The following is a 27,530-nucleotide window of genomic DNA, read 5'->3' as shown; positions in this document are numbered from 1 at the left end:
GGGGAGGGTGAACAGGAGCAGAGGGGGAAATTCCCTGGAGGGGTTGGGAAGAGGGGTGGGGCTGGGGAGTTTAGACTCAAGGTCTGAGTGGGAGCCCTAGGGCTACAAAAGCCTGGCGGAGCCAGGCAGGGAAAGCAGCCTGCAGCCAAGGATAGACCTTCCCTAGGGAGAGGCTGAAGAGCAGGTCCACGATGCTGTACCAGCAACTATTCCACCTGCTAGGGATCTGGCTGTTGCTGAGCCAGCTTCCCAGAGAGCTCTTGGCCAAGCGGTTAAGGCCTGTGAAGAAGCTTTGTGGCCGTGAATTCCTCCAAGCCAAGAATGAAATCTGCAGCAAGATCCAGTTGGAAACGTATGGTAACAGGGGCAGGCGACCAGTGAAAACTCTCGTGACTGCAGGTGAGAACTTCTGCCCAGACTCCAGGTCCCATTAGATGCTCACGCTCAACGCCTAAACTCTGCTGGTGCTGCTGCTTCTGTGCCTGGAAGTTTGGGCTTTGACTCTGTAACTTTGTTTCATTGAAGGGTCTCCTGGGATCTAACCAGAGGGCTAAAAAGCCTCACCTGATAGATGCTAGGTGTGCTTCACCACCAAGTTGCCAGGGTGTCAGGCGCAGACAGGAGGAAGTGCCCAGCAGTTAAAACTGGCTAAGTTTTTGGGAGGTGGTGGCAACCCAGGACCCAAGGGCAAAGAGCCTGAGGCCAGATGGTGGGCTGCAGGACATGGGGACAGTGGACAGGGGATATGGCATTGAGATGTAAAGAGAGAACACAGGCAGTCAGCTGATTGTCAAGAACCTGTGCAAGCTGAAGGGCAGGGGGACAGCACTTTGAGACTTGGGTCAGGGTCCTATAAGGTGGACATGGAAGGGCCTTAGAGTCAGCTACTCTACTCATTTGTAAAGAAGATGCATTGTGGCCTGTGACAGCAAAACCATCCTTTTTTGTTTTTAACCAAAACCAAAGAGAGGGCCTTGCATCTCATTCTGTGAGCTGGTTATTGAAGTTCAGTTAAAGGAGAGGCGATGGAAGAGGGAGAAAGGGACCAGCAGCCTACAAGAGAAACCCAAGGGGCAGAATCCAGGGCAGTTCACCTCCAGACACTCAAGGCTAGACCTTTTGGCACTTTCAAGCTTTGGAAGCTGCAATGGATTTTCTTTAACAGTGACATATCAGAGTTGATTGAGTACAGCTCAAATCTGTAATTGTTTTTTAAAAGAGTATGCTAGTTATTAAGAATTTGTAATCACTAAAATTTTTATCTTCTTGCTTCATTGTTTCCACTATTTGATGAGGAATGCCTAATTAATAAGGTGAAAAGGACAGCTTTGCTGCCATTAAAGAGACCAGCCTGACCTGATACAGGTTACAGTAGAAGTAAACATCATCTGTGTTTCTAATTCTTTTCTGCTAAAACGCTCAAAATTGTGTAAGTGGGATAGGAAAGATGGGAGGTTTAAGTGACTGATTTTTGGGTGCAGGAAACGTTTTCTTCCTGTTTCTATCTCTTCTATCTGGCAGTGCCAGAGACATGGCATCAGCTGATGGATGTTCAGCTGACCTGAATGGGCATGAAGAAGGGGGAGAGCTGGTTATGGCTGCTTTTCAGCCTCCACTTCTGCCCATCCTGGGGTGCTGTTTGAGAACAGTTTCCCCGCCCAGGGCACAGAGACACCGCACATAGCACATTAGTCAGTACACACAGCACGCAGACGACAATTTCTCTTTTAACTCCACCATTTTTGGTTAGGTTAGTGTTGTTTTAACCCTTTTCTCTCTTAATGTAAAGTACTATTGACTTGACGGAAATACTGTGGGGAAGAGAAATCAGTAAATAGATGTTTGAGATCTTATAGCTCCCGTCTCTCAGACAGATGGAGCTGGGAATTCTGCCTTTTTAGATTTATCCTGAGTAGTAACTTACCTCCACAGAGCGCTTGATAGCCTAAAATAATGAATATACTTTGAAAGCATTACCATCATAACTGAGAAATTGCTTAGCAAAGGAAGAAAACTACTTAAGTAAGAAAAATCCATCTGTGATCACACTGAGAGTTTCCAATGACCAGGATGACTTCAGAGAGATGAGTGACCAGTGTCAGGCAGAGTCAAAAGTATCAAGACGAGAGCGTAAAGGGGGTCATGGGAAGAGACCACAGATGGGCAGAATGGCATAAAGCAAAACCTTGGGAACGTGGCAGTGCTTTCAGCTGTCAAAGCAGAAAAAAACAAACAAAAAAAGCGGTAAGTTCAGATGCGTAGGTATTAGCATGCTTGCTGATTCTGCTTCGGTGTTCACGTATATTGAGGCAGTGCTTTCCTTTTTCCCTAAGAAAAATTGTATAATTTTTCTGATGCTCCTTGACATGAATATTCTTTCCCCTGCTTTTATCGAACTCTGCAGCTCCTTTTCCACCCCTCATCGAAAAAGAGGAAAAAACCACAGATGAGTTCTCCGAATTCACTCCTGATATTGGTGAGAGCGTGATGGAATATGAAGAATTCCCTGAGATGAACCCGATGACACAGAGCGAAGTAGACGACAGCAGCCCTTCAGAGCCAAATATCTTCAGCTTGAATCCATATTCCCGAAAAAAGAGAAAGAAAATTAAATCAGTGCAGAAGAAGTGTTGTAGGAAAGGTTGTACCGTGAAACACCTGCTGAAACTATGCTGAAACGAGCTAATTATGTAGGTCTCAGCTAATGTCCACATGTCTTCTCACTGACACAGCCCCAGATGCCTCTCTCAGACACCACTGATAACTACAATGTGACAAATCTTTACTAGTGTTTTGATTTCTGATTTGTTGTGCAAGAAAATACTCTTGACATTATAGAAGTTTCTGTTAATAAAACTTTCAATGCTAAAAAGTCTTCTTGTTTTTTTTTATTAATGGTATAATCACATTAGTTGATTGTGATGGTTAAAGTTGTGTGTCAAAATGGTGGGACCATGAGTCTCAGTGGTTTGGCGGTTATGATGTAGTCTGACAGTTACGTAATGACGTAATCATCTCCATGAGTTATTGTCCCTGTTAGGTGCCGAGTCGGTTTCAACTCATAGTGACCCTAGGTACAGCAAAACAAAACACTGCTCAGGCCTGCACCATCTTCACAATCCTTGCTGTGCTTGAGCCCATCGTTGTAGCCACTGTGTCAATACATCTCATTGAGGGTCTTCCTGTTTTTCACTGACCCTCTACCAAGCATGATGTCCTTCTCCAGGGACAGATCACTCCTGATAACATGTTCAAAGTATGTGAGACAGAGTCTCACCATCCTTGCTCCTAGGGAGCATTCTGGTTGTACTTCTTCCAAACATATTTGTTTGTTCTTTTGGTGGGCCATGTTATATTCAATATTCTTCGCCAATACCACAATTCAAAGGCATCAATTCTTCTCTGGTCTTCTTTATTCATTGTCCAGCTGTCACATGCAAATGAGCTCATTTGAAAACACCATGGCTTGGACCAGGTGCACCTTAGTCTTCAAGGTGACATATTTGCTTTTTAACACTTTAAAGAGGTCTTTTGCAGCACATTTGCCCAATGCAATGCACCGTTTTCTTTTCTTTTTTGAAAATTAAAAAAAATTGTACTTTAGATGAAGATTTACAGAACTGGCTTCTCATTAAAGAATTAGTACATATATTGTTTTGTGACATTGGTTACCATCCCCGCAACATGTCCACACTCTCCCTTCTTGAACTTGTGTTTCCTATTACCAGCTTTTCTGTTCTTTCCTGACTTCTAGTCCCCTGGGACGGTATGCCCCTTTAGTCTTGTTTTGTTTTATGGGCCCAGCTAATCTTTGGCTGAAGGTGAACCTCAGCCTTCATTTCTTTTCTTGACTGCTGCTTCCATGGGTGTTGATTGTGGATTCAAGTAAAGTGAAATCCTTGCAGTTTCAATCATTTCTCCACATATCAGAATGTTGCTTATTAGTCTAGTTGTGAAGATTTTTGTTTTCTTGACGTTGAGTTGTAATCCGTACCGAAGGCTGTGGCCTTTGGTTTCATCAGTAAGTGCTCCAAGTCCTCTTCACTTTCAGCAAGCAAGGTTGTGTCATCTGCATAACACAGATTTTTAATGAGTCTTCCTCCAATCCTGATGCCACATTCTACACGTAGTCCAGCTTCTCGGATTATTCACTCAGCATATAGATTGTGTAAGTATGGTGAAAGGATACAACCTGTATGCACACCTTTCCTGACTTTAAATCACACAGTATCTCCTTGTTCTGTTGGAACGACTGCTTCTTGATCTATGTACAGGTTCTTCATGAGCGCAATTAAGTGTTCTGAAATTTCTATTCTTCGCAATGTCATCCATAATTTGTTATGATCCACACAGTCGAATGTCTTTGCATAGTCAATAAAACACAGGTAAACATCTTTCTGGTATTCTCTGTTTTCAGCTAGGATCCATCTGAAATCAGCAGTGATATCCCTAGCTTCATGTCCTCTTCTGAATCCAGCTTGAATTTCTGGCAGTTCCTTGTTGATGTACTGCTTCAGCTGCTTTTTTTTTTTTTTAATGATTTTTGTTTGATAATTTCCACAATAGGTTGGATCACCTTTCTTTGGAATAGCACAAATATGGATCTCTTCCAGTAGTTTCGTCATGTAACTGTCTTCCAAATAGATAAGTGAGCACGTCCAGTGCTGCATTCGTTTGTTGAAACATCTCAGTTGGTATTCTGTCAATTCCCAGAGCCTTGTTTTTCACCAATGCCTTCAGTGCAGCTTGGACCTCTTCCTTCAGTATCATTGGTTCCTGATCATATGCTACCTCCTGGAATGGATGAAAGTTGACCAATTGTTTTTGGGGTAATGACAGTATTCTTTCTATCTTCTGTTGACACTTACTGCGTAGTTTAATACTTTCCCCATAGAATTCATCAATATTGCAACTCAAGATTTGAATTTTTTCTTCAGTTCTTTCAGCTTGAGAAATGCCTAGCCTGTTTTTCCCTTTTGGTTTTCTATCTCCAGGTCTTTGCACACGTCATTGTAACACTTTTCTTTGTCTCCTCCATCCACTCTTTGAAATCTTCCGTATAGCTCTTTTGCGTCATCATTTCTTCCATTTGCTTTAGCCACTCTACATTCAAGAGCAAGTGTCAGAGTCTCTTCTGACATTCATTTTGGTCTTTTCTTTCTTTCCCTGTCTTTTTAATAATCTCTTGCTTTCTTCATGTATAGTGTCCTCTGTGTCAGTCCACAACTGGTCTGGTCTTCGGTCATTAGATGTAATGTAATCTCCTCCATGATGAGCTCTGCTATGATCAGCCAGTCAGATGAAAGGAAGTTTCCTTGTGGGTGTGACCTGCATCAATATTTATATTTGGACTTTCTGGTAAAGCTTGCTGGCTTTTACTGTTCTCTGAATCCTGCATTTGGCTCTTCATCATTTGAACTCTGGTTCTTGAGACTTGAGCCAACAGCCTGCCATCTTACCTACTGATCTTGGATTCATCAGCCTCCACAGTCCCTGAGCCTGCAGCATGCTGTCTGACTCGCTATAGCTACGTGAGTCAAGGGAAGGCTCCAGCCTGATATCTGACCCAGGGACAAGAGTCTTTCTAGCCTCTACAACCATATGAACAATTTCCTTGCTATAAATCTATCTCTCTATGTGTGTGTGTGTGTGTGTGTGTGTGTGTGTATATATTCACTTCACTGGTTTTGCTTCTCTAGAGAACTCAGCCTAAGACATTTGGTACCGAATGTGGTTCTGGAGAAGCAAAATAGTAACGATGAGTTTTCTAATTGGTTCTCTAGTCTAATTAGCCTTAAAGATGTTGATGACTTTGCTTTTAGTAGTAAAGACGGCAGTAGCAATCCATGGTGTGAGAAGGCAATAGAAATATGAAAAATATCACCACCAATAGATCAAGTATTGGTGAGTGGCAAGGCTCTGAGTGATGGCATCTTTGAACTTTTCTACAGTTCTGTCAGAATCAGAAGTATGTGGAAGCTGGTTGGTTGGTCCTACTTTCCCTAGACAAATTGGTACAAGGAAGAAATGAGCTCAGGGCCTCAGAGTCAAAGCTCAAGCACCACATAAAAAACCTCAAATTTCCACTTGTACCCTGAGACAAAGCCTTATTTCTCGAGGTAACAGAGGCGATATTACCAAAAAGCAAACCCAGAGTCTTATTGTAAGAGTGGCTGACTTACAACGCCAACTGAATTCCCAGCTTTGAATGATACCTGAAGTTAAAGTGAGGGCACTGATTGAGAAGAAATGAGATCATGAAACTTGGGATGTGGGCATATGGGCAGATAATGAGGAAGCTGAGGACACCGAGCCACTAAATTCTGTTGAATTGCTCCTGCCAACAAAACCTTAGCCCCTCAACCCCCATCTGATGAGATTTACCCAGCTTGTCTGAAGACTCTTTGTCTGAGATATCACATGCGGTGCCGTCTGAGTCATCTCGTGAGGCATCACCTGAGGCAGATGCCTTATAAGACATTGTTGAATATTTTCAAAACACGTACTCACCATCCATTTTTGCTTCTAGACCTATAACTAGATGTCAGTTCCACAAAGCTCCAAATGGTGAAGATGCAAAGCATGACCCTGTAGGAAGTATGCTATTTTCCAAAAGATATACTTGACTTTTTTAAGATGTACAAACAGAAACCTGGTGAATATGTGTGAGAATGGCTATTAAGGGTGTGGTATAATGGTGCAAAGAAGATAAAGTTGGATCAGTCCAGGATTATTGATAAGAGCCCACTGAGCACATATTCTTCATTCAGTGTTTCAGTTTGAGAGGTTAGGAAAGACTCTAATAGTTTATTTGGTTAGGTCTCTGATGCAGGGATTATACAGTGGCCTACACTAAATTAAGTCGAAGTACCAGGCCTACCTTGGTATACTGAGAAGAAGGTATCCAAAGGCCTACAGAAATTGGCATGTTAGAGTGGATTTATCAGGTTAGACTCACAGACTCATACATGGAGTGCCCAGAGGGCACACATTTTACCACACGGGTGAGATAAAAATTTGAGAAGGGAGCTCCAGCATCTTCGATGGCTGCTGTGATTGCTGTTATATGTAAGTCAGATTTGAGAGTGGGAGCTTCCCTACCTGAATGAAGACATCTAACTACAACAGGGCTGATGGAATCTCTGGTGGTAGTGACTAAGTGATGGCACTCAATCGACAAAGACAAGATGGGTGTGCTTACTGTATTGTACAGCGGATTCAAAGCAGTAATCAGAATGGTCTGATTCTGATGGCCTTATGGAGTTATCTACAACTCCATGGTGTCCCTAGGAGTGACATAGATAGGAAATCTACTAAATATTTACTTGATCTGTACAGCCTGAAGAATCCTAGGTCAAGTGAACACCAGTCTAACTCGAATTATCAGTATAGAGAGTCATGGTCCCTCAATAAATTCCCAGACTTGAGTGAGTTTGCTGAGCCACAAACCCGTGAGAGGAGGAGTGGCCAGGTCCCTTTGAGGAAGGACCCTATTACAATGCCAAAAACTTATACAGTTAATCTTTCTCCCAGCCTTCCCCCAGTGGATCTAAGGCCTTTTGCAAGAGTGACTGTTTATTGGAGAAAAGGAAATCTTCAGGCTTTCCAGGAATTGCTGGATGCTCACTGTGACTGGACAATAATTCCAGGAGACTTAAAATGTCACTGTGGCCCACCTGTCAGAATGGGGATGCATGGAGGTCAGGTTATTAATTGTTAGCTCACATCTGTCTCACAGTGGATTCAGTGGGTTCCCGAACCCTTCCTGTAGTGATTTCCCCAGTTCCACAATGCATAATTGGAACAGACATACTCAGAAACTGGCAGAGCTCACACACTGGATCCCTGACATGTTTGTTGTTGTTGTTGTTAGGTGCCGTCGAGTTGGCTCCACCTCATGGTGACCTTATGTACCATAGAACAAAACACTGCCCAGTCCTGCGCCACCCTTACAATCACCGTTACGATTGAGGCTGTTATTGCAGCCACTGTGTCAGTCCATCTCGTTGAGGGTCTTTCTCTTTTCTGCTGACCCTGTACTTCACCAAGTATGATGTCCTTCTCCAGGGACTGATCCTTCCTGACAACATGTCCAAAGTATATAAGACACAGTCTTACCATCCTTGCTTCTAAGGAGCTTTCCATTTGTACTTCTTCCAAGACAGATTAGTTCGTTCTTTTGGCCGTCCATGGTATATTCAATATTCTTCACAAACACCACAGTTCAAATGTGTCAATTCTTCTTCGGTCTTCGTTATTCATTGTCCAGCTTTCACATGCATGTGATGCGATTGAAAATACGATGGCGTCAGTCAGGCACACCTTAGTCTTCACGATGACGTCTTTGCTTTTCAACACTTTAAAGAGGTCCTTTGCAGCAGATTTGCCCAAGGCAATGGGTCTTTTGATTTTTTGACTGCTGCTTCCATGGCTGTTGATTGTGAATCCAAGTAGAGTGAAATTCTTGGCAACTTCAGCCATTTATCATGATGTTGCTTATTGGTCCAGTTGTGAGGATTTTTGTTTTCTTTAAGTTGAGGTGTAATCTATACTGAAGGCTGTGGCCTTTGATCTTCATTAGTAAGTGCTTCAAGTCCTCTTCACTTTCAGCAAGCGAGGTTGTGTCATTTGCATATCACAGGTTGTTAATGAGTCTTCCTCTAATCCTGATGCCCGGTTCTTCTTCATAGAGTCCAGCTTCTCGGATTACTTGCCCAGCATACAGATTGAATAGGTATGGTAAAAGAATACAACCCTGACACACACTTTTCCAGACTTTAAGCCAATCAGTATCCCCTTGCTCTGTCTGAACAACTGCCTCTTGATATCTACATGTTTCTCATGAGCATGATTACACATTCTGGGATTCCCATTCTTCGCAATGTTATCTATAATACGTTATGATCCACACGGACGAATGCCTTTGCACAATCAATAAAACACAGGTAAACATTCTTCTGGTATTCACTGTTTTCAGCCAGGATCCATCTGACATCAGCAATGACATCCCTGTTTCCACGTCTTCTTCTGAATCTGGCCTGAATTTCTGGCAGTTCTCTGTTGATATACTGCTGCAACCGTTTTTGAATGATCTTCAGCAAAATTTTGCTTGCATGTGATATTAATGATACTGTTGGATAATTTCCATATTTAGGTGGACCACATTTCTTGGGAATAGGCATAAATATGGATCTCTTCCAGTTGATTAGCCAGGTAGCTGTCTTCTAAGTTTCTTGGCATAGCAAGTGAGCACTTCCAGCACTGCATCCGTTTGTTGAAACATCTCGACTGATATTCCATCAATTCTGGAGCCTTGTTTTTCACCAATGCCTTCAGTGCAGCTTGGACTTCTTCTTTCAGTACCATCGGTTCCTGATCATATGCTGCCCCTCGAAATGGTTGAAGGTTGACCAATTCTTTTTTGTGTAATGACTCTGTGTTCCTTCCATGTTCTTTTGATGCTTCCTACGTCCTTTAATATTTTCCCTGTAGAATCAATCCTTCACTATTGCAACTTGAGACTTGAATTTTTTCTTTAGTTCTTTCAGCTTGAGAAACATCAAGTGTGTTCTTCCCTTTTGGTTTTCTATCTCCAGCTCTTTCCACATATCATTATAATACTTTACTTTGTCTTCTTGAGCTGCCCTTTGAAAACTTTTGTTCAGTTCTTTTACTTCATCATTTCTCGCTTTTGCTTTAGCTGCTCAACATTTGAGAGTAAGCTTCAGGTCTCCTCTGACATCCATCTTTGTCTTTTCTTTCTTTTCTATCTTTTCAATGACCTCTTGCTTTCTTCACGGATGTTGTCTTTGATGTCATTCCACAACTTGTCTGGTCTTCGGTCATTAGTGTTTAAAGTGTCAAATCTATTCTTTTTTTTAAAAAATATAATATCTATTCTTTTTTTAAAATTTAAAATAGTAAACCAAAAGCAATACTGCATTCCTGGAGTGATTGCAGAGATTATTGCCACCATCAAGGACTTGGAGAATGCACAGGTGGTGATTCCCACTGCATCCCCATTCAACTCACCTATTTGGCCTGTGCAAAAAAACAAACAGATGGATCTCGGAGAATGACAGTTGATTATTGAAAACTTAACCAGATGGTGACTCCAATTGCAGTTGATGTTCCATGTGTGGTTTCATTGCTTTGGCAAATAAATATATCTCCTGGTACCTTGCATGCAGCTATTGATCTGGCTAATGCCTTCTTCATACCTGTTTTGAAGATCCACCAGAAGCAGTTTGCCTTGATCTGACAAAGTCAGCAATACTCCTTCACCCTCCTACATCAGGGTTACATCAACTGTCCAGCTCTATGTCATAATTTAATCCTGAGGGACCTTGATCACCTCTCCCTTCCACAAGATGTCACACTGGTCGGTTAAATTGATGACATTATGCTGATTTGACCTAGTAAAGAAGTGTCAATGACCCTGGACTTATTGGTAAAACATCTGTGTGCTAAACCAAAAAACCCATTGTTGCCAAGTCGATTCTGACTCTTAGTGACTCTGTAGGACACAGTCGAACTTCCCCTTAGGGTTTCCAAGGAGCAGCTAGTGGATTTGAACTGCTGACCTTTTGGTTAACATTCATAGCTCTTAATCAATGTGCCTGTTGTTGTTGTTGTTAGGTGCCATCAAGTTGATTCTGACTCACAGCAATCTTATAGGACAGAGTAGAACTGCCCCATAGGGTTTCCAAGGAGGAGCTGGTGGATTCTGAATGCCAACCTTTCGGTTAGCTGATGAACTCTTAACCACTGTGCCACCAGGGTTCCACCACTGTGCCTACAGGGTGGAAAATTAATCAGTCAAAATTCAGGTGCCTTCTACCTCAGTGAAATTTCTAGGGGTGCACTGGTATGGGACATGGTGTGATAGTCCTTCTAAAGTAAAGGATAATTTATTATTTCTGGCCCCTCTCACAACTAAGAAGGAGACACTATACCTGATGGGCCTCTGGATTTTGGAGGCAACATATCCCTGATTTGGGTATAGTACTCCACTCTATTTTACAAGTGACTTGAACAGCTACTAGTTTTGAGGGGGCCTAGAAAAACAGAAGGCTCTGCAACAGGTTCAGACTGCCATGCAAGCTGCTCAGCCACTTGGGCCATGTGAACCAGCTGGTCCAATGGTGCTTGAAGTGTCAGTGGCAGGTAAGATGCTATTTGGAGTCCTTGACAGGCCACTATTGCTAAATCCCTGAGCAGACCCTTAGGGTTTTGGGGAAAAACCCTGCCATCCTCTGTAGATAACTACTCTCCTTTTGAGAAATAGTTTTCTGCTTGTTAATAGAGACTGAATGCTTAACCATGGGCCACCAAGTCACCATGCCACCTGACCTGCCCAGCACAAACAGGTGTTGTCTGACCCTGACAGCCATAAAGTTGGACATGTACAATTGCCCTCCATCATGAAAAGGAAGTGGTATATATGAGATCAAGCCTGAGCAAGATCTGAAATTACAAGTAAGCTGCATCAGGAAGTGACCCAATGCCTATGGTCTCCATACCCCTCACATTACCTTCTGTGATAGTGAATGTTGTGTGTCAACTTTTCTGGGACATGATTCCAGAGGTTTGGTAGTTATGATGTAGTTTGGCAGTGGTACAATGGTGTAATCACCTCCATGATGAGATCTGATATAATGTGATCACCTCCATGATGGGATCTGGTTTGAGTAGCCAATAAATTGAAAGGAAGCTTCTTTGAGGGTGTGGCCTGCGTTCAGTTTTGGTGGCCTTTCTGGCAAGGCCACTGGTTTTTCTCACTCTGGATCCTGCAGCTTGCTTCTGTTCAGCTGACCTCCATTTCTTGGGACTTGAGCTAGCAGATTGCCTGCCATCTTGCCTGCTGATCTTGGGATTCATCGGTCTCCACAGCCTGTTATCCAGGAGAAGCCTCCAGTCTGACCAATGACTTTGAACTTTCTAGCCTCTATAGCTATGTAAGTCATTTCCTTGATATAAATCTCTCTATAGGTATATTTGGAGGCCTGGTGGTACGGTGGTTAAGAGCTACAGCTGCTAACCATATGGTTGTCAGTTTGAATCCACCTGCTACTCCTTGAAAACCCCATAGGGCAGTTCTACTCTCTCTTATATGCTCACTATGAGTCAGAATCGACTTGAGGGCCTCTAACAACAACACACCGTAAGTGTATTTATATGCTTTACTGTTTTTTGCTTCTCTAGATACACAGCCTAAGACATCTTACATCTACCAGTCTGTACCTATGGACTCATGGGGAGTTCCTTATGATCAGCTGACTGAAGAAGAGAAAACTTGTGCCTGGTTTAGAGAAGTTTTTGTGTGATACATAGGCACCATTCAATAGTTGACAGCAGCAGCACTACATCCCCTTGCTGGAACCTCCGTGAAGGGAAATGGTGAAGGGAAATCCTCCCAATGGGCAGAACTTCAAGCCTTGTAATTGTTCACTTTGCTTGGGAGGAGAAATGGTCAGATGTGCCATTGTATACTGATTCATGGGCTGTGGCCAGTGGTTTGGCTGGATGGTCGAGGATTTGGAAGGAACATGATTAGAAAATTGGAGACAAGGAGGGTATAGGGAAGAGGTATGTAGATAGGTCTCTCTGAACGGTCCAAAGAATTGAAGATATTTGTGTCCTATGTGAATGCTCATTAAAGAGTGACCTCAGCAGAGGAAGATTTTAACAATCAAATGAATACGATGACATATTCTGTGGAAACTAATCACACTCTTCCCCCAGCCCTCTACTATTGCACAATAAGCTCATGACCAAAGTGGCCATGGTGGCAGGGATGGAGGTTATGCATGGGCTCAGCAACATGGACTTCCACTCACCAAGGTTGACTTGACTATAGTCACTGCTGACTGCCCAATCTGCTGCAGTAGAGATTAATACTGAGTCCTCAATATGGCACCATTCCTTGAGGTGATCAGCTAACAACCTGATGGCATGTTGATTTATTGGACCACTTCCATTATGGACAGGGCAGTGTCTTGTTCTTACTGTAATAGACACTCTGGATACAAATTTGCCTTCTTTGCACACAATGCTTCTGCCAAAACTGCCATCTATGGACTTAAAGAATGCCTCATCCACCATTATGGTAAGCCACACAGCATCGCCTCAAACCAAGGGACTCACTTCATAGCAAATGAAGTGCAGCAATGGGCCCATGCTCATGGAATTCACTGGTCTTACCATGTTGTCCATCATCCCAAAGCAGCTGGCTCGATAGAACATTGGAATGGCCTTCTAAAGACACAATTAAAGCAGCAGCCAGGTGGCAACACCTTGCAGGGTTGGGGCAATGTTCTCTAGGAGGGTATCTATGCTCTAAACCTGTGTCCAATATATGGTGGTGTTTCTCTCATAGATACAATTCATGGATCTAGGAATCAAAGGGTTGAAATGGTAATGGCACCACTCACTATTACATGTAGTGATCCACTTGCAAAATTTTTGCTTCCTGTCTCCTTGATGCTATGCTCTGTGGGTATAGAGGTCTTAGTTCCAAAGAGAGGAATGTTCCTGCCTGGAAACACATCACTGAGCCCAAGTATGACTTTATAATTTTTTTATTTAGAGATTTAAAAAAAAAAAATTTTTTTTTTTTTTTAATATTTAGAGATTATGTATGGTTTAAAGAGATGTATACACGGCAAACTGACAAGGGGTGCACTGTAATGATAACAGTTGTGTGTTACTTGGCTGGGCCATGATTCTCTGGTTTGGCAGTTATGATGTGGTTTGGTAGTTAAGTAATGATGTAATCACCTCCATGGTAATATCTGATATAATGTAATTTCCTCTATGATGAGATCTCCTATGACCAGCCAATCAGTTGAAAGGGAGTTTCTTTGAGGGTATGATGTGCATCCAATATATATGGCCTTTTTGGCAAAGCTTGCTGGCTTTTGCTCTCCTCAGGATCCTGCGTTTGTCTCCTCATCATCTGAACTCCAGTTCCTTGGTTCTGAGCCTACAGTCTGCCATCTAATCTGCTGTTGTTGGATTTGTCAGCATCTGCAGGCCTTTGAGCCTTCAGCCGCCTGTCTGACCTGTGGATCTTGGGTTCATCAGCCCCTGCAGCTACATGAGTCAGGAGAGGTCTCTAGCCTGGCGCCTAAGCCATGAACTTGGGCCTTTCCAGCTTCTACAACTGGATGTACCATTTCCTTGATATAAATCAATCTCTCTCTGTATGTATACATGTATATATACGTGTGTGTGTGTATATTGTTGTTGTTATTATTAGGTGTCATCAAGTCAGCTCCAACTTGTAGCAATCCTATGTACAACAGAATGAAACACTGCCCAATCCTGTGCTATCCTCACAATCATTATGATTGAGACCATTGTTGCAACCACTGTGTCAACCCATCTCTTTGAGGATCTTCCTCTTTTTGCTGACCTTCTACTTTACCAAGCATGATGTCCTTCTCCAGGGACTGGTCCCTCCTGATAACATGTTCAAAATATGTGAGATGAAGTCTCATCATCCTTGCTTCTAAGGAATGTTCTGGCTGTACTTCCTTTTTTTTTTTTTTTTTTACTAATTTTTATTGTGCTTTAAGTGAAAATTTACAAATCAAGTCAGTATCTCACCCCAAAACCCATATATAACTTGCTACACATTCCCAATTACTCTCCCTCTCACTTTTCGTGTCCTTTCGCCAGCTTCTAACCCCCTCCACCCTCTCATCTCCCCTCCAGGCAGGAGATGCCTACATAGTCTCAAGTGTCCACCTGATCCAAGAAGCTCACTCCTCACCAGCATCCCTCTCCAACTCATTGTCCAGTCCAATCCCTGTCTGAAGAGTTGGCTTCGGGAATGGTTCCTGTCCTGGGGCAACAGAAGGTCTGGGGGCCATGACCACCAGGGTCCTTCCAGTCTCAGCCAGACTATAAAGTCTGGTCTTATGAGAATTTGGGTCTGCATTCCACTGGTCCCTGCCCCCTCAGGTGTACTCTGTTGTGTTCCCTGTCAGGGCTGTCATCAGTTGTAGCCAGGCACCATTTAGTTCTTCTGGGCTCAGGATGATGTAGTCGCTGGGTCATGTGGCTCTTTCTGTCTCTTGGGCTCATAATCACCTTGTGTCCTTAGCGTTCTTCATTCTCCTTTGATCCAGGTGGGTTAAGATTCTCATTAATGCATCTTAGGTGGCCACTCGCTAGCATTTAAGACCCCAGATGCCACTCTTCAAAGTGGGATGCAGAATGTTTTCTTAATAGATTTTATTATGCCAATTGACTTAGATGTCCCCTGAAACCATGGTTCCCAGACCCCTGCCCCTGCCGCACTGGCCTTCGAAGCATTCAGTTTATTCAGGAAACTTCTTTGCTTTTGGTTTAGTCCAATTGTGCTGACCTCCCCTGTACTGTGTGCTGTCTTTCCCTTCACCTAAAGTAGTTCTTATCTACTATCTAATTAGTGAATACTCCTCTCTCACCCTCCCCCCTCTCATAACCACAAAAGAATGTTTTCTTCTCAGTTTAAACTATTTCTCAAGTTCTTATAATAGTGGTCTTATACAATATTTGTCCTTTTGCAACTGACTAATTTCACTCAGCATAATGCCTTCCAGGTTCCTCCATGTTATGAAATGTTTCACAGATTCCTCACTGTTCTTTATCGATGCATAGTATTCCACTGTGTGAATATACCATAATTTATTTATCCATCTGTTGATGGGCACCTTGGTTGCTTCCATGTTTTTGCTGTTGTAAACAGTGCTGCAATAAACATGGGTATGCATATATCTGTTCATGTAAAGGCTTTTATTTCTCTAGGATATATTCCAAGGAGTGGGATTGCTGGATGGTATGGTAGCCCTATTTCTAGCTTTTTAAGGGAGCGCCAAATCGATTTCCAAAGTGGTTGTACGATTTTACATTCCCACCAGCAGTGTAGAAGTGTTCCAATCTCTCTATGGCCTCTCCAACATTTATTATTTTGTGTTTTTTGGATTAATGGCAGCCTTGTTGAAGTGAGATGAAATCTCATTGTAGTTTTGATCTGCATTTCTCTAATGGCTAATGATCATAAACATTTCCTCATATATCTGTTAGCTGCCTGGATGTCTTCTTTAGCGAAGTGTCTGTTCATATCTTTTGGGCGTTTTTAATTGGGTTATTTGTCTTTTCACAGTTGAGTTTTTGCGGTATTATATAGATTTTAGAGATCAGGCACTGATCAGAAATGTCATAGCTAAAAACTTTTTCCCAGGCTGTAGGTAATCTTTTTACTGTTTTAGTGAAGTCTTTGGATAAGCATAAGTGTTCAATTTTTAGGAGCTCCCAGTTATCTAGTTTTTCTTCTACATTCTTTGTAATGTTTTCTATACTGTTTATGCCATGTATTAGGGCTCCTAATGTTGTCCCTATTTTTTCTTCCATGATCTTTATCGTTTTAGATTTTATATTTAGGTCTTTGATCCATTTTGACTTAGTTTTTCTGCATGGAGTGAGGTATGCGTCTTGTTTCATTTTTTTGCAGATGGATATCCAGTTATGCTAGCACCATTTGTTAAAAAGACTGTCTTTTCCCCCATTTAACTGTTTTGGGGCCTTTGTCAAATACCAGCTGCTCATATGTGGATGGATTTATGTCTGGATTCTCAACCCTGTTCGACTGGTCCATGTGTTTGTTGTTGTACCAGTACCAGACTGTTTTGACTACTGTGGCGGTATAATAGGTTCTAAAATCAGGTAAAGTAAAGCTTCCTACTTTGTTTTTCTTTTTCAGTGATGCCTTATTTATCCGGGGTCTCTTTTCCTTCCACATGAAGTTGCTAATTTGTTTCTCCATCTCATTAAAGAATGTCATTGGGAATTTTGGATCGGAATTGCATTAAATGTGTAGATTGCTTTTGGTAGAAAAGACATTTTTATAATGTTAAGTCTTCCTATCCAGGAGCAAGGTATGTTCTTCCACTTATATAAGTCTCTTTTGGTTTCTCGCAGAAGTGTAGTGTAGTTTTCTTTGTATAAGTCTTTTACATCTCTGGTAAGATTTATTCCTAAGTATTTTATCTTCTTGGGGCTACTGTAAATGGCATTGATTTGGTGGTTTCCTCTGCGATGTTCTTTTTGTTGCTGTAGAGGAATCCAGCTGATTTTTGTATATTTGTCTTGTATCCTGATACGCTGCTGAACTCTTCTATTAGTTTCAGTAGTTTCTGGAGGATTCCTTAGGGTTTTTTCTGTGTATAAGATCATGTCATCTGCAAATAGAAATACTTTGACTTCTTCCTTGCCAATCTGGATGCCCTTTATTTCTTTATCTAGCCTAATTGCTCTGGCTAGGACTTCCAGCACAATGTTGAATAAGAGTGGTGATAAAGGGCATCCTTGTCTGGTTCCCGATCTCACTGGGAATGTTTTCAGGCTCTCTCCATTTAGGGTGATGTTGGCTGTTGGCTTTGTATAAATGCCCTTTATTATGTTGAGAATTTTTCCTTCTATTCCTATTTTGCTGAGAGTTTTTATCATGAATGAGTGTGGAACTTTGTCGAATGCCTTTTCTGCATCAATTGATAAAATCATGTGATTCTTGTCTTTTGTTTTATTTATGTGGTGGATTACATTAATTGTTTTTCTAATGTTGAACCATCCCTTCATACCTAGTATGAATCCCACTTGGTCATGGTGAATTATTTTTTTGATATGTTGTTGAATTCTATTGGCTAGAATTTTGTTGAGGATTTTTGCATCTACATTCACTAGAGATATAGGTCTATAATTTTCTTTTCTTGTGGTGTCTTTACCTGGTTTTGGTATCAGGGATATGGTGTCTTCATAGAATGAGTTTGGTAGTATTCCATGCTTTTCTATGCTCTGAAATACCTTTAGTAGTAGTGGTGTTAACTCTTCTCTGAAAGTTTGGTTGAACTCTGCAGTGAAGCCATCCGGACCAAGGCTTTTTTGGTTGGGAGTTTTTTGATTACCTTTTCAATCTCGTCTTTGTAATGGGTCTATTTAGTTGTCCTACCTCTGTTTGTGTTAGTTTAGGTAGGTAGTGTGTTTCTAGGAATTCATTCATTTCTTCTAGGTTTTCAAATTTGTTTGAGTATAGTTTTTCAGAGTAATCTGATATGATTCTTTTAATTTCACTTGGGTCTGTTGCCCATCTCATTTCTTATTTGGGTAATTTGCTTCCTCTCCTGTTTGCTTTTGTCACTTTGGCCAATGGTTTATCAATTGTGTTGTTTTTCAAAAAACCAGCTTTTGGTCTTGTTAATTCTTTCAATTGTTTTTCTGTTTCCTATTTCATTTAGTTCAGCTCTAATTTTTATTATTTGTTTTCTTCTGGTGCCTGTGGGTTTCTTATGTTGCTCTCTTTCTATTTGTTCAAGTTGTAGGGATAGTTCTTTGATTTTGGGCTTTTCTTCTTTTTGGATGTGTGCATTTATCAATATAAATTGGCCTCTGAACACCGCTTTTGCTGTGTCCCAAAGGTTCTGATAGGAAGTGTTTTCATTCTCATTGGATTCTCTGAATTTCTTTATTCCATCCTTAATGTCTTCTATAATCCAGTCTTTTTTGAGCAGGGTATTGTTCAGTTTCCAAGTGTTTGATTTCTTTTCCCTTTTTTTTCTGTTATTGATTTCCACTTTTACGACCTTATGGTCAGAGAAGATACTTTGTAATATTTCAATGTTTTGGATTCTGCTAAGGCTTGCTTTATGACCTAGTATGTGGTCTATTCTAGAGAATGTTCCATGGGCACTAGAAAAGAAAGTATAGTTGGTTGCTGTTGGGTGGAGTGTTCTGTATATGTCTACGAGGTCAAGTTGGTTGATTGTGGCATTTAGATCTTCCGTGTCTTTATTGAGCTTCTTTCTGGATGTCCTGTCCTTCACCGAAAGTGGTGTGTTGAAGTCTCCTACTATTATTGTGGAGCTGTCTATCTCACTTTTCAATGCTGATAGAGTTTGTTTTATGTATCTTGCAGACCTTTCACTGAGTGCATAAATATTTCATATGGTTATATCTTTTTTGGTGTATTGTCCCTATAATCATTATATAGTGTCCTTCCTTATCCTATCTGATGGATTTAACTTTAAAGTCCATTTTGTCAGAAATTAATATTGCCACTCCTGCTCTTTTTTGATTGTTCTTTGATGATATATTTTTTTCCATGCTTTGAGTTTTAGTTTGTTTATGTCTCTAAGTCTAAGGTGTGTCTCTTGTAGGCAGCATATAGACGGATCTTGTTTTTTAATCCATTCTGCCGCTTTCTGTCTTTTTATTGGTGCATTTAGTCCATTTACATTCAGGGTAATTATGGATAGGTATGAATTTAGTGCTATCATTTGGATGTCTTTTTTTGTGCGTTGACAGCTTCTTTTTTCCACTTGATTTTATGTGCTGAGTAGATACTCTTTATATATTGTCCTTTCCTCATATTTGTTGTTGTTGATTTTGTTTCTGCTGAGTCTGTATTTTCCCTTGTATTTTATTTTGATGAGTAGGATAGTTTGCCTCCTTTGTGGTTACCTTATAACTTACCCTTATTTTTCTAAGTTTATAACTAACTTTTATTTCTTTGTATCACCGTATCTTCCTCTCCACATGGAAGGTGTATGATTACATTTCTTAGTCCCTCTTTATTATTTTAATGTTGTCTTCTTTTATGTAATAACATTGCTGTTACCCTGTGCTGGGCTTTTTTTTTTTTTTTTTAATCTTGCTTTGTTTTTTTTTTTTTTTTTTTGATTTCCCTGTCTGGGTTGACTTCTGGTTGCTCTGCCCAGTGTTGTAGTCTTGGGTCGATACCTGATATTATTGATTTTCTAACCAAAGAACTCTCTTTAGCGTTTCTTGTAGTTTTGCTTTCATTTTTAAGAATTCCCTCAACTTGTGTCTATCTTGAAATGTCTTAATTTCACCTTCATATTTAAGAGACAGTTTTGATGGATATATGATTCTTGGCAGGCAATTTTTTTCCTCCAATTTTTTAAATAAGTCATCCCATTGCCTTCTTGCCTGCGTGGTTTCTGCTGGGTAATCTGATCTTATTCTTATTGGCTCTCCCTTGTAGGTGACTTTTTTTTTTTTTTATCCCTCGCTGCTCTTATAATTGTCTCCTTATCTTTGGTTTTGGCAAGCTTGGTTATAATATGCCTTGGTGACTTTCTTTTAACATCTACCTTATGTGGAGTTCGATGAGCATCTTGAATAGATACCTTCTCATCTTTCACAATATCAGGGAAGTTTTCTGCCAACAAATCCTCAACAATTTTCTCTGTATTTTCTGTTATCCCTCCCTGTTCTGGTACTCCAATCACTCGTAGGTTATTTGTCTTGACAGAGTCCCACATAATTCTTAAGGCTTTTTCATTTTTTTAAATTCTTTTATCTGATTTTTCTTCAAATATATTAGTGCCAAGTGATTTATCTTCAAGTTCAGAAATTCTAGCTTCCACTTCCTCAATTCTGTTCCTCTGACTTTTTATTGAGTTATCTAATTCTGTAATTTTATTGTTAATCTTCTGAATTTCTGATTGCTGTCTGTCTATGGATTTTTCCAGCGTATTAAACTTTTCATTATGTTCCTGAATAATCTTCCTGGGTTCTTCAGTTGCTTTATCTGTGTGTTCCTTGGCTTGTTCTGCGTATGGCCTCATTTCCTTCCTGGTGTCTTGAAGGGTTCTGTATATTAAACTTTTGTATCCTGCCTGTGGTAATTCCAGGAATGCACTTTCATCTAAAAGATCCCTTGATTCTGTATTTTGAGAGCCTGTTGAGGTGATCGTGGCCTTTTTCTTTATGTGACTTGATATTGACTGCTGTCTCTGAGCCATCTATAAGTTATTATATCAGTTTATGCTTGCTTACTGTGTCGTAGCTGCTTGCTTGGTTTTGTTTTGGTATACCCCTATGTGTTGCTTGAGTGAGCTAGCTTGATTATTTTCACCTTTGGAGCTCTGGTGTCCTGTCCCCAGCTGGCTAGAGCTGTTATAAGGTATATCAGTCTAGGAGTCCATTCAGTCTTCTTGTATAAATTCAGCTCAGGTTTCCAGGTAGCTGATAATAAATAAGTGTGCGGTACAGACTCTGTCCTCCAGTCTTAGAGGGGTGGGGTGATTGGCGTATATACAGGTATCTGATTGCAGCAGGGGGTCAAGCTCTGAACAAGGCAGGGGGCTGAGAACTGACCCCCAAGTGTCTCTGAGGAAAACGCATCTCTGTTCCCTAGATTGTGCTGGTGGGTGGGCTCTGCAGAGGGACCATGGGCACCCAAGGATTTTGTTGTAAGGACTGGGAGGTAGCAGTTATCCCTGGGCCCCTGTTGCGGGTGACTGGGTGGCCCAAGTGGAGCTACCAGTCCTTAAGTCCCTGTTTTGGGTAGGTGAGGACCTTGTTTAATAGGCAAAGCAATGTCAAATATCAAAGACCCACTTCTCCACCGCACCGATGAAGTGGTTGGAGTTTGTCAACAAGGGACTATTCTCCTGAAATAGGCCCACACAGGTCCATGCAGAAGGGAAAGGTGCTCAAGGTCCATGGATGGTTTATGCCTGGACAAGAGCCGCTTCTGTTCTGAGCTCCCCCAGTTAATGGAGCTAGCAAATTATCTTTTCCCCCCAGTTCGAAATTTTTTCCTTCCCCAATGTGGGAGCACGGCTCCAGGTGCTCTCCAGGGTCTATCTCAGGCCTAGGCATTCAGCTGCTGAAGCTGGGTTGGGGGTGGGGGGGTGCGGTAAAATACACGCAAGTACTTAGCTTTTGCCGAGAGCGCCCTTCTCCTCAGGTTCCGGAGGTGTGAGTGGGCTGTGTGGCTGCTGTTTCTCCCTGAGGAAACTGCGGCCGAAGGCTAGGACCAGCCCGCCGCCACCACCACTGCCGCTGCTCCAGGAATGGTGACTGAGGGCTCCCGGCGATTCAGGTCCAGTAACTCCTCTCCACTTCTAAACGGTCTCTTCCTTCCCCTGCCCCTCAGTTCGTTGTCTAAGCTTGCCTTTGATGCTCGGGGCTCTCAGCTTGTCACAAATATGCTCATTTCACTTGTTTTTGGGGGTCTTTGTTGTAAAGAGGGCTCGACAGAAGCCTCTATTTCACCATCTTGGCTCCACCCCCACTCTACTTCTTCTAAACAGATTTGTTCTTTCTTCTGGTAGTCCATGGTATATTCAATATTCTTCACCAGTGTAATAATTCAAAGGCATCAATTCTTCTTCAATCTTATTCATTTTCTGTCTTATATTTGTATATATACATATATACATGCATGTTTAAAAAATGCATGTTTATATAAGTATGTATCTATATATATACATATATACGTATCCTGTTGTTGTTAGGTACTCTTACTGATGAAGATCAAGGACAAGAACCTTCAGTATGGATCATACTTCTACAAAGAAAAAAAAAATATCTTCACAACTGGACCAGTAAGTAACATCTTGATTAACAGAGAAAGGATTTCATTTTAATTGGATCCACAATCAACTCCCATGGAAGTAGCAGTCAAGAAATCAAACAATGCATTGTATTGGGCAAATTTGCTGCAAAAGACCTCTTTGAAGTTTTCGAAAGCAAAGATTCCTTCTTGAGGACTAAGGTGCATCTATTCAAAGACATGGTGTTTCCAATCGCCTCATACGCATATGTACATGAAAGCTGGACAATGAATAAGGAAGACTGAAGAAGAATTGATGCCTTGAATTGTGGTGTTGGCAAAGAATATTGAATGGACTGCCAAAAGAACAAACAAATCTGTCTGGAAAAAGTACAGCCAAAATGCTCTTTCGAAGCCAGTACGGCGAGACTGTGTCTCACATACTTTGGACATGTTATCAGAGGGATTGGTCACTGGAGAAGGACATGATTCTTGGTAAAGTAGAGGGTCAATGAAAATGAGGAAGACCCTCAAGGAGTTGATTTGCACAATGGCTGCAACAATGGGCTCAAGCATAACAACAATCATGAGGCTGGCGCAGGATAAGGCAATATTTCATTGTGTTTTACATACGGTCGCCAGGAGTTGGAACTGACTAGACGGCACCTAACAACAACATATGTGTATGCATATATGGAGCCCTCGTGGGACAGTGGTTAAGAACTACAGCTGCTAACCATAAAAGCTGGCAGTTTGATTCTATCAGCTGCCCCTTAGAAACCCTATGGGGCAGTTCTTCCACGTCCTATAAGGTCCTGTGAATCAGAATCGGCTTGAAGGCAAGAAGGTTGGAATTTTTTTTGTATGTATATATACATCTCACTGGTTTTGTTTCTCCAGAGACCCAGCCTAAGCCATTGATCTTTAATGCTATTAACTTACAATGATAATAATGTCTTTGTCATTTTAACCACACAATTTATAGAATGCCTAACAGCGGGTACAATGAACCACTAAAATACACTAAATTTTTTCACTGATAATGACTTTTGGAACAGATGTTCATAAAGCCATGATAAATTGGACCTTCTTAATAGATTTCATAAAGTTTTTTTTTTTTTGTCTCATGGAACTATTGATTGCAAACAGACTGAACACTAAAGCGATTTAAATCAGTTAGGGCCTATAAAATTCAAGCATTTTTCATACTATTCAAACTTCTCTTCTCAAAGCTCTAGCATTCCAGGATATTTAAGAGCATATCATACTTTTGTTTTAAGGAAAAAATGAGTAGACATAAATAGAAGAGAATACAAACTTAGTGTCTCCAGTATATTAATGAAGAACTAGGTTAGTTTATGAACATAGCTTGTGCCCACTATTTGAGAATTTACATAGCATTTCTGTAGGAAAAATAACTGTGAAATGGTATGGAAATTTGTTAGAATAGTAAATTAACGTAGTTATAGTATTTACCCAGTTCTTTCAACTTACATACTCATAAATTTTAACCAGTATTTGTAGAGAAAATGCCTTACAAAAATGAGTTAGTCTGCTACATCAAAATCCTATACAGAATGAGAACGGATAAAGACAGCAAATCCCATATTGCAAATGCTGATACAAGACTAATCATAACCAAGCCTCTGAGGTATAACATGTCCTCATCAAGACAACCTTGGAGAGCTTCAATACAGGGCTACAGAACTTCACAGGCAATGAGCCGCTCTTTGAAATGGAAAGGAAACCCAGATGCTACCCAACCAAAAAAAATAAGGCAATGCCCAGGAAACTTAAAGCCTGACAGAATAAAAAGGCAGCTGCATTCCAGGAGGCAGGCCCCCAGACTCCTGCCCCTCCGGCCTTCCCCAACACCAACACTGGAGGTAGAGCTCCTGGAATTAGAATCTGCACTTATTGCCTCTGATGATATGACTGATTTTTAGCTGGTTCAAAGGAAATATGTTGTAAACCATCTAGTTTTTATTGTTGTTGTTAGATGCCATTGGGTCAGTTCTGACTCATAGTGACCCTACATACTATTGAATAAAGCACTGCCCAGTCCTGCGCCATCCCCTCACAATTACTGCTATACTGGAGCCCGTTGTTGGAGGCAGTGTGTCAATCTATCTTGTTGAGGGTCTTTCTCCCTTTCGCTGACCCTCTTCTTTACCAATCATGATGTCCTTCTCCAGGGACTGACTCCTCCTGATAACATGCTCAAACTATGTGAAATGAAGTGTTACAGTCCTTATTTCTAAGGAGTGTTCTGACTGTACTTTCAAGACAGATTTGTTTGTTCTTCTGGAAGTCCATGGTTTATTCAATATTCTTCGCCACCACCATAATTCAAATGTATCAATTGTTCATCAGTCTTCCTTATTCATTGTCCAGCTTTTTCATGTATATGGGGCGATTGAAAATACTATGGCTTGGGTCAGGCCCACCTTAGCCCTCCAGGTGACATCTTTGCTTTTGGATACTTTAAAGAGGTCCATTGCAGCAGATTTGCACAATGGAATACATCATTTGATTTCTTGGCTGCTGTTTCCATGGGTGTTATTTGTGCAGCCAAGTGAAATGAAATTCTTGACGACTTCAATTTTTTCTCTGCTTATCATGATGTTGCTATTTGTCCAGTTGTGAGGATTTTTGTTTTCTTTGTGTCGAGATGTAATCCGTACTGAAGTCTGTGGTCATTGATCTTCACCAGTAAGTGTTCAAATCCTTTTCTCTTTCAGCAAGCAAGCTTGGGTCATGTGCATAACGTAGGTTGTTAATGAATCTTCCTTCAATTCTTATGCTGCTTTCTTCTTCATATAGTCCAGCTTGTCTGATTATTTGTTCAGCATACACATTGAATAAGTGTGGGGAAAGCCTATACCCCTGACACATATCTTTCTTGCCTTAAACTACACAGTATCCCCTTGTTCTGTTTGAATGACTACCTCTTAAGGAACCTATGTACACTTTCCCTGTGAGTACAATTAAGTGTTCTAGAATTTCCATTCTTCACAATTTTATCCATAATTTATTATGATCTACACAGTTGAATGTTTTTGCATAGTCGATAAAAACACAGGTAAACATTTTTCTGGTATTCTCTGCTTTCAGCCAGGATGTATCTGATATTAGCAATGATATCCTTTGTTCATGTCCTTTTTGGCATCTGGCTTGAATTTCTTGCAGTTCCCTGTTGTTGTATTATTGCAATCACTTTTAAATTATTTTTAGCAAAATTTCATTTGTTTGTGATGTTGATAATATTGTTTGATAATCTCCACATTTGTTGTATCACCTTTCTTTGGAATGGAGAAAGTTGGCCAAATACCTGTCTTCCAAATTTGTTGACATAGATAACTGAGCACCTTCAGGGACTCCTCCGTTTGTTGAAACAGCTCGTTTGGTATTCCTTCAATTCCTAGAGCTTTGTTTTAGGCCAACACCTTCAGTGCAGCTTGGACCTCTTCCTCCAGTACCATTGGTTTTTGACCATATGCTTCCTTCTGAAATGGTTGAACTTTGACTAGCTCTTTTTTGTACAGTCATTCTTTGCATTCCTTGCATCTTCGGTTGATGCTGCCTGGGTCATTTAATATTTCCCCCATGGAATTCTTCACTCAATATTGCAACTCGAGGCTTGAATTTTTTTCTTCAGTTCTTGCAGCTTTGAAATGCTGAGCCTGTTCTTCCTTTTTGGTTTTCTATCTTCAGGTTTTTGCACATCCCATTATAATACTTTGCTTTGACTTCTCAAGCCGCTCTTTGAAATCCTCTGTTCAGCTCTTTTACTTCATCACTTGTTACTTTTGCTTTAGCTACTTGATGTTCAAGAGCAAGTTTCAGAGTCACTTCTGACATACATTTTGGTCTTTTCTTTCTTTCCTGTCTTTTGAATGACCTCTTGCTTTCTTGATGTCCTTCATGTCATTCCACAACTCATCTGGTCTTCGGTCATTAGCGTTCAGTGTGTGAAATCTATTCTTGAGATGGTGTTTCAATTCTGGTAGAGTGTACTTATGGTTGTACTTTGTCTCTTGTAGACTTGTTTCAATTTTCTTCAGCTTCAACTTGAACTTGCAAAAGAGCAATTGACGATCTGCTTGACAGACTCTGGCCTTGTTCTGACTGATGATATTGAGCTTCTCCATAGTCTCTTTCCACAGATGTAGTCAATTCGATACCTGTGTATTCCATCTGGTGAGGTAATGTGTATTGTTGCTGTTTATGTTATTTAAAAAAGATATTTGTAGTGAATAAGTCATTGGTCTTGCAAAATTCCATCATGCAGTCTCTGGCATCGTTTCTATCACCAAGGCCATATTTTCCAACTACCATTCCTTCTTCTGTGTTTCCAGCTTTCGCATTTCAATTGTGAGCAACTATCAGTGCATGTTGATTGCATGTTAGATTAATCGCAGACTGCAGAAGTTGGTAAAAATCTTCAGATTCTTCACCTTTGTCCTTATTTGTTGGTACCTACATTGGATTAATAGTCTCATGATCATCCTATAGGCACATGGGTATTATCCTATCATTGACAGCATTGTACTTCAGGACGAATCCTGAAATGTTCTTTTGATGATGAGAACAACATTGTTCCTTTTCAATTTGTCATTCCTGGCATAGTACACCATATGGTTTTCTATTCAAGTGCCCAGTGCACGATAAGCACACAACAAATGTGTTTTCCTTCCCCCCCTTCTCTTTTTCTACCTTATTGTCTTTTTAGAGATGCTTCACGATCCACTTGGCTGTCATGCTTTCAGACAGACAGACTACATGGAATATGTTTCAGCAGTTCCTGAGACCTATGAATTGAAGACCGTGTCTTCATATCTTTGCATGCGTTATGGCCAATAACCAGTTGCTGTCAAGTTGACTCCAACTTATGGGGACCCTATGCGTGTCAGAGTAGAACTATGCCCCATAAGGTTTTCAATGACTGATTTTTCAGAATTAAATTGCCCCACCTTTATTCTAAAAAAAAAAAAACTTTTTTTTTTTTTTTGTTCTGAAGTGCCTCTGGATAGACTCGAGCTAAAGTGCCAGACTCTCGGTTACCACCTGAACGTGTTAACTGTTTGCACCATGCTTACATTTCTCCCTTTTGACCAAAAAAAGTCAAACCAAGCCAAATGACTTCTAGTTGATTCTGACTCATGTGAACCCTATGTGTTAC

At 40.9% G+C, this 27,530-nt stretch overlaps 2 protein-coding genes across 2 annotated transcripts in view; both read left to right on the top strand.

Moving 5' to 3' along the window:
- Positions 1-27,530, top strand: part of PLGRKT (plasminogen receptor with a C-terminal lysine) — a 164,553-nt gene that overhangs the window by 56,602 nt on the left and 80,421 nt on the right. The gene's annotated exons all lie outside the window — the stretch shown is intronic.
- On the top strand, positions 192-2,676 carry LOC126082381 (prorelaxin-like). The gene is made up of 2 exons (XM_049894928.1): positions 192-399; positions 2,405-2,676. Exons 1-2 carry the CDS (start codon positions 192-194, stop codon positions 2,674-2,676), a joined length of 480 nt encoding a protein of 159 aa, XP_049750885.1.

The sequence above is a fragment of the Elephas maximus genome, chromosome 9 (genome assembly GCF_024166365.1).
Source record: "Elephas maximus indicus isolate mEleMax1 chromosome 9, mEleMax1 primary haplotype, whole genome shotgun sequence".
NCBI lineage: Eukaryota > Metazoa > Chordata > Mammalia > Proboscidea > Elephantidae > Elephas > Elephas maximus.
The sequence above is the reverse complement of the archived record's forward strand: the minus strand, read 5'-3'. Positions and strand labels throughout refer to the sequence as shown.